At 31.6% G+C, this 7,284-nt stretch overlaps 1 protein-coding gene across 1 annotated transcript; it reads left to right on the forward strand.

Moving 5' to 3' along the window:
- Nucleotides 1-7: 7 nt before the first annotated feature.
- Nucleotides 8-3,475, forward strand: LOC118648705. The gene has a single exon (XM_036295086.1). It carries the CDS (start codon nucleotides 906-908, stop codon nucleotides 2,541-2,543), a length of 1,638 nt encoding a protein of 545 aa, XP_036150979.1. The 5' UTR covers nucleotides 8-905; the 3' UTR covers nucleotides 2,544-3,475.
- The last annotated feature ends 3,809 nt before the right edge of the window (nucleotides 3,476-7,284 follow it).

A 7,284-nucleotide genomic window follows, 5' to 3' on the forward strand; every position in this document is an offset into this window, starting at 1 on the left:
GCAGTAGATGAGCCGGGTGCGGAGGATTCCTCCGCGGAGGCCATCAATGCCATTGCGATGGGCACTTACTGTTCATCGGAGTGCATTGCTTCGAGCAACCCATCGCGTCACATTAGCATCCCATTAGGTTCTTATGAGATGCCTAGAAATGTAGAATCGCAAAACGGAGGATCGTACACCGTCTCACACGATCCTCGTATACGTTTTAAAACCTTCATTTTATACGCACTGATCTTAATAATAACCGTCCTACTATGGTTCCTCCTCTTTAAAGTGTTCCTAAAGTAAAAATTATATTAACAATTTACATCTACTTTACTTTACATTTATATTTATTATATTACTTTAATTTGACATTGATTAGTGGGTATTTTTCATATTGTTTACAGCAGAGAACTCTGTAGTTTAGTCTTTACTTTAGCCCTTACAGGTCCGGAAGTCACTTTAGTAACTTTGAACTGTTTCAGTCAGTTTATAGAATCAGTAAGTTTATAGAATTTTTTGGTTTCAATTAACTTAATAATGTTACAATGAATGTTCTCTTTATGTCGGCACGTGTATCACAATTATTATGTATTTCAAACCTTTTTAAAAAGAGATAAAAGAAGGCGCCGATTGTGTGTGTGTGTGTGTGTGTGTGTGTGTGTGTGTGTGTGTGTGCGCGCGCGCGCGCGCGCGCATCTGAGAAAAAAACTATTATATTAGGTAAATTGTCTCATTACTATATTGCTTTATTATCTTCTCTACAAAATGATTGATATGAAGTAAATGCGCCAACTGTGCGTCAACATTGAAATAAAAAAAAGATAGACCAAGTACATAAACGCGTGCCTTCAGAAATAAATGTAAGATCAATACAATTAGCCAAGTATATTTGAAAAAAAGTAATATTTATTTATTTATGAATGATGGATTGTCCAAGTAAAGGAGCTATTGAAAAACGTAGGATTAGAGAATTTCAAAATGCTTGGCTAGATGAAAGTATTTTTAAAGGATGGTTAGCTCCCCATCCTGCTGAAAATAAAGCGCTTTGTATGTTGTGTAACAAAACTATCAGATGTTGCAAAACAGATTTGATTAAACATTCACAAACGGTTAAACACATTGAAAAAATAAATTCTGGTAATTTTAAGGCTACTTTTAAAGATAGTTTATCACATAAAGAACAGGTTAAACGCGCAGAAATTAAAATAGCAACTTTTATCGCAGAGCATAATGTAGCCTTTCAAGTCGTGGATCATTTAATTCCTTTGTTAAAAGATATTTGTATAAAACCTGAAGTTGTGCAAGACCTTTCGCTGGCTCGACATAAGTGTGCAAGTATTGTTAAAAATATTACTGCAAAACGTGAAACTGAAAAAATTGTTGAATATTTAAAAATTAGTAAATTTTCCATTTTGATAGACGAAAGTACGGATATCTCTGATACAAAATTAATGTGCGTTCTTGTCCGCTACGTATCACCATTAAATAAAAAAATTGTAACTCAATTATTAGAATTATTAACTTTAGATGCAACAGACTGTTCCGCGAATAAAATTTTTAAAATGTTTAAAGAAAGTTTAGAAAAACAAAATATTCCTATTAAAAATATTGTTGGATTAGCTTGCGATAATGCGTCAGTAATGGTCGGATCCAAAAATTCTTTTATGACTCATCTTAAAACGGAAGTGCCAGAATTAATAACAATAAATTGTATTTGCCATTCATCCGCGCTTATAGCCAGTAAGGCTTGCGAAAAATTACCTTCTTCTTGCGAAAATTTGATTAGAGGAGTTGCCACTTACATTTCGGGCAGTGCAAAGCGATGTGCGATTTTGGGAGAATTCCAAGATTTTTTTAATGGACAACGAAATAAAATATTAAAATTGTCGGAAACAAGATGGTTATCTTTAGAAAAATGCGTTGTTAGACTTTTAGATAACTGGGAAATTTTAAAAAATTATTTTATGTTAGCAACAGTAGAAGATAAATTAAAATCCGCGGAAATTATATTAGAACATTTAAATGATATTTTTATTAAAGCGTATTTGCTGTTTTTAAAATTTGCACTAAATTTTTTTAATAACTTTAATGTATTATTTCAATCTCGTAATATTTTAATTCATAAATTATATGAAAGCAGTCAAAAATTAATTCGTCAAATAGCCGTAAATTTGGTAAAAATTGATGTTTTAGAAAATATTTCAACTTTAGATTTACTATTGGATAATAAAGATAATATAAAACCTATAAATGACATAAATGTGGGACCGGATTGTGAATGTCTTTTAGAGACTTTATCTTTCGAATGCGCGCAACAAATTAGATTGAAATGTTTGGATTTTTATGTTACGGCAGTTCGCGCGCGCGCGAGAAATGCTAAAGCGTCTCTACCTTATAAAAATGAACTTTTTAAACAATTAATTTTTTTGGATCCTAATATAGCTTTATATAATGAAGGTAGACATAAAATTAAAAATTTAACTTATATTGCTAACCGGGTAGAGCATAATATTAATATAACAAAATTATCGTTTGAATTCGGACAATTTTACCATTAAGTTTTGATGAGCAACAAAAAAAAGAATTAGCTTCTTTGCCAATAGATGAAATGTGGGCTAAAATACTACAATCTGAAAATTTTGATGGGACTAAGATGTTCCCAAACTTAGAATTATTAACTCAAGTAGTCCTTTCTTATCCTCATTCTAATGCTGAGGCCGAAAGAATATTTTCTATTGTTTCAGATGTCAAATGTAAAAAAAGGAATCGACTGTCAAATGATACTGTTTCCTCAATTTGTGTTATTCGATCTAGTTTACAAGCTCAAAATATAAATTGTACAAATTTTGAAATTGACGCGAGGCATTTAGAACTGCATAATACACAAAATTTATACGGAAAACAATGCACATCTGATAATACTTAATTTTTTTTTTTTTTTTTTTGTTGCATTTGTTTGCATTTTTACATCTAGCCTCTACTTTTTTATGTATGCTATACATAATTTTTAATATTTGCGTTTAGAATTTCAGTTTTACTTACATGACTGTGTTAATAATATATTGTAGTGACTAAAGCCAAAGATTTAATGTGCAATAATTTTTAATAAAAAACAAATTTTTGTATTTTAATATCCAGCCTCTATTTTTTAATACATGCTACATATGATTCTAAATATTATCATTTCTAAAATCAGGTTGAACACGATTGAGGCCAATCCATCACCTTCTCTGACTGTCTAATCTTAGGAATGTTAATTAGTGGCTGCGTTTAGCAGAAAAAGCAGCTTTGCAATTGTTGTAAAATTCTTCAACACGATTGGTTTTTGCTCTTAGTTCCTGTTAGATCTAAACGTATAAACCAGTCGTGTTGAAGAATTTTACAACAGTTGCAAAGCTGCTTTTTCTGCTGAACGCAGCCATTGATTTTAATCTTTTTCTTCGAATCTGTTATTACCAGTTTGCATATTCTTATTAGCTTTTCCAGTATTTCCAATTTCTGCATTGCCTTCCATATCTCCTTTCTGATAATACTGTTCTGTGTTATATAACTACGTACTGTGATAATATGTGCTACATATTGTTAAAAATTAAAGATTTAATAATTTGAATTAGTATATAGTAATTGTTATATTTGTCATTTTTAACGGATTTAATAAATTAATTAAATTTAATAAATAATATATAACAAGTAAAAATTATTTTTGTAATGTAGAAGTTGTATTATATTATAAATTATATTTATCTATAAAACATATTTATCATTAAATTGATTACAAGTATTTTTATTTTATTATATTTTATTAGTATACTACTATAATATTTTGTGTCTTTGTAACTTTGCAATTTCTTACGTTTATGATATTATTTTGTATTTTAAAGATAAATTGTTGTTTTATGAATACTGGTAAGGTTTTTGGCAGTTTTCCTTACCCTTGCAACAAATGTTGGTATTCTTTAATATTTCTGCCAAAAATAAAATGTTTTGTTTGTATTGTTAAATATTTGAAATTATTTCAACACCTATTTTCCTTTTAATATTTTTTATTATAGAATAAAATAATTTCTTATAATTATATGTGAAAGTATATCTGTGTGTAAATATATGTATATATATATTTGTACGTTGAGAGCGTATGTGCGTATCTGTACATAAATATATCTGCTATTTCTTTTTATTCAAAAAATTTGACATGATTGCATTAGGGCGATCAACAGTACATTTTTTTTTTTTTCTTTATTAACTACTTCACTGCTATCATTCTCGCCGCGCATGCGCGAAAAACCCGGCCCGCATCTCATCACTGCCTCCACGATGTAATCCACGATGTAATATACAGGTTATCATATCATTGCCGTGAAACCCGCAACAGATTAAAATAGCCATCACACACAAAATAATATAAGCTGCATTCCAGTCCCCATTCTTTCCACTGACCGCTCTCGCTGTTCTCTTTCTCTCGAAGTTCTCTTCCATTCGATGATCACGAGTACCTCAAACAATTAATAAAGAACAATTCGCGAACTGTCTGCACACAGTCTCCACAGAGAAAAACCTCGGAGAGGTTTCTCTCTGAGGCTCGATTCTTGAATTCATTTCTAAGAGAAACGTATTCGCAAATTCTGTTCTTACAGAAAAGTTGAAAATTTATTGGCTATCATATGGCTTTTAACCAATAAACTTGCAACTTTTCTGTTAAAGCGGGTATTTGCGCATACGTTTCTCTTGCGAATAAATTCTTAAAAAGAGACACATCAGTCATTGTTTAGACATAACGGTATAATAAAAATTAAAAAATGCACTACTTCACGAAAACTGTCATAACAATAACATAACATTCATCACACTACGTACGTCACTTCACGAGTTCACGCGACCCACATGGGCAACCCACATAATCCATTACACACGCCGTAGTGACGATGCGAATGACTGCGTTCCATTTTATTACGCACATGATTAACATTAGACATTATTATCCGTGAAACGGAACGTTACCCGAGATGCATGCGATTGTGATCGCTGCTCATGCCACTATATTTCGTCGGTGTGACAGGTTCCTAAATAACCCGAGGCGCATAGCACACAAGCGCCTCTTGCATCAAAAGTATGAAAGTGACGTTTTCTGATCTGAGAGGTCGATCAGGAGGTGACGATAACGACGTTTCTTAAATGAAAATTTTGACATTTGGACTTTGCGTCGTTTGATATCTCCTCTCATAGGGTACGTAGGGGACAAATAAAAATAGTTTTCACATACAAATCGACCCCAAGCTTTCGATTGAGCCTAGTTAGAACTCGATCGAACTCCGTTTAGCCGTTTCTCAGATATCCGATAATCTCGGGTGCTCGCAAGTCGCGTACTCGCGTAAAGAGCACGGTCGGGCTCGCGCTGCGCGTTCACTTGGCGCGAGCCACTACCGTGTCTCTCGATACTCATCTCGTTGTTTGTACACTGATAGAAAAATGTGTTGTATTTGTAACCATCACAATTGCATAGTAAAATGATTACAGTTAGGAATATCATTTTTATAGCAATTACTATTACAACATTGGTAATAATAACTATAATATATATATGGTAAATGCTTATAATAAAGATCATTTTATGGTACACAACTAACTGTATATAAAGATCTCCAATTTGGTTACAGCAACCATGTCATAGATGCTATTTGCAATTATGGTTACAAATACAACACATTTTTCTATCAGTGCACACAATTATTTAAATTATTATTAAATATTATTAAATACTATTATTTATTATTATTACATATTGAGAACTGGAAAATTTAGAGTCGGAACCGGAATTGAAAAAATTCGTAGTTTAAACGATTTTCGGTTTTCTTTATTTGTCAAAAAATAGAACCCGTTACACTAAAGTTGAAACCGTAACAGTTTTCGAATATTTTACTAAATCGTAACTGAAACCGAACCATAATAATTTTATTTCGGACCGGGTCCCTGATTAGGATAAATAAAATTCTGTCGTTGACGCTCTTTATCTACACATGTTTGTTTCATTATCCTTATTTACACGCGTTTCTTGTATCATAATACCTAATATATTTATTTTACTGAGAAACTTTTTTTAATTAATTCCTATACATTTATAAAACTGGAATAAAACGAAAGAGATATTCACTCATATTCAATCAGATATTAAGAATTGAATTTTTTTTTCTTTTGTAAAATGTAAAGTGGACACAGCTCCAGAGCGGAAGTGCCTCTGTCTGTAATCATCATTTTATCATTCTAATATAAATAATAGCATGATCCTGAAAATATTTATTACACACAGTATTATGTAATTTAAAGACCTTTTTCCCTATGTAGCAACGGATTATTTCAATTCAAGAAAATCTTGTCCTTGTGGTATACTAGAACAGGACAATTTTTATTAAATTAATAGTAATAACGCTTTTTAATAAAAAAAAGTTAACAACTTATATCAACGTTTCTATATATAAATCGTATTTATGTTTAATTGTATTATTCGTGACGACTGTTGACGACTGGTGGCTTAAGTTGCTGGTATGTTTGTATTCAACGTATTCGGATCAGGGTACGTATTGCGATCGTGTAATGTTTCCCGTAGGGCGGAAGTGTGAAAAGTGAAAAGTTTCAAGTTACTGTCCCTTTCTATTCAACACCTATAGAAAGGGATAGTTACACGAAACTTTTCACTATTCACGTTCCCTCCCTAAGGAAGAAGTTACATGATCGCTGGCCTGGTCGAGCAAACTGTCATCCGCCTGATCGCACCACGCACTTCGCGTCCGAAAGTAGAGCCGTGAACATCGCAGATACATTGTACGATCAGTCCACGCATAAGAAAGAATAAATAGTCACATATACTTTTTCTATACAGTGAACACAAAGAACGCCGATTTAATAATCAAATCCTTATCACCACCACAAGCATTGGCGTTCCAAATGCATAAAACAGTTGCTGTAGGTACACGTAATATTATGAAAATCTAATATATTATGTTTAGATATTAATGGTTTTTCTCTTAAATACCATAACCGACTAAACTAAAGAGTTAAAAATACCACTGGTTGAAAAAAAATGAGACTTGTTAAGAGAAAAAGAAAAAATACAAAATATACACATTATACAATATAATAATTTTTGATATAGTATCCTTTAATATAGTAGAAAGTTCAAGCTTAAAATGCTTTTTGAAAAATGAAAATGCGATGATTTTCCGCGGTGTTATAGTTATTTGAAATTATGCAAAACTTTCGTATGCGCTAATTTTGTTGACCAGTATAAATATAATTATACAAAAT

Source organism: Monomorium pharaonis, unplaced genomic scaffold (genome assembly GCF_013373865.1).
Source record: "Monomorium pharaonis isolate MP-MQ-018 unplaced genomic scaffold, ASM1337386v2 scaffold_611, whole genome shotgun sequence".
NCBI classification, from domain to species: Eukaryota; Metazoa; Arthropoda; class Insecta; order Hymenoptera; family Formicidae; genus Monomorium; species Monomorium pharaonis.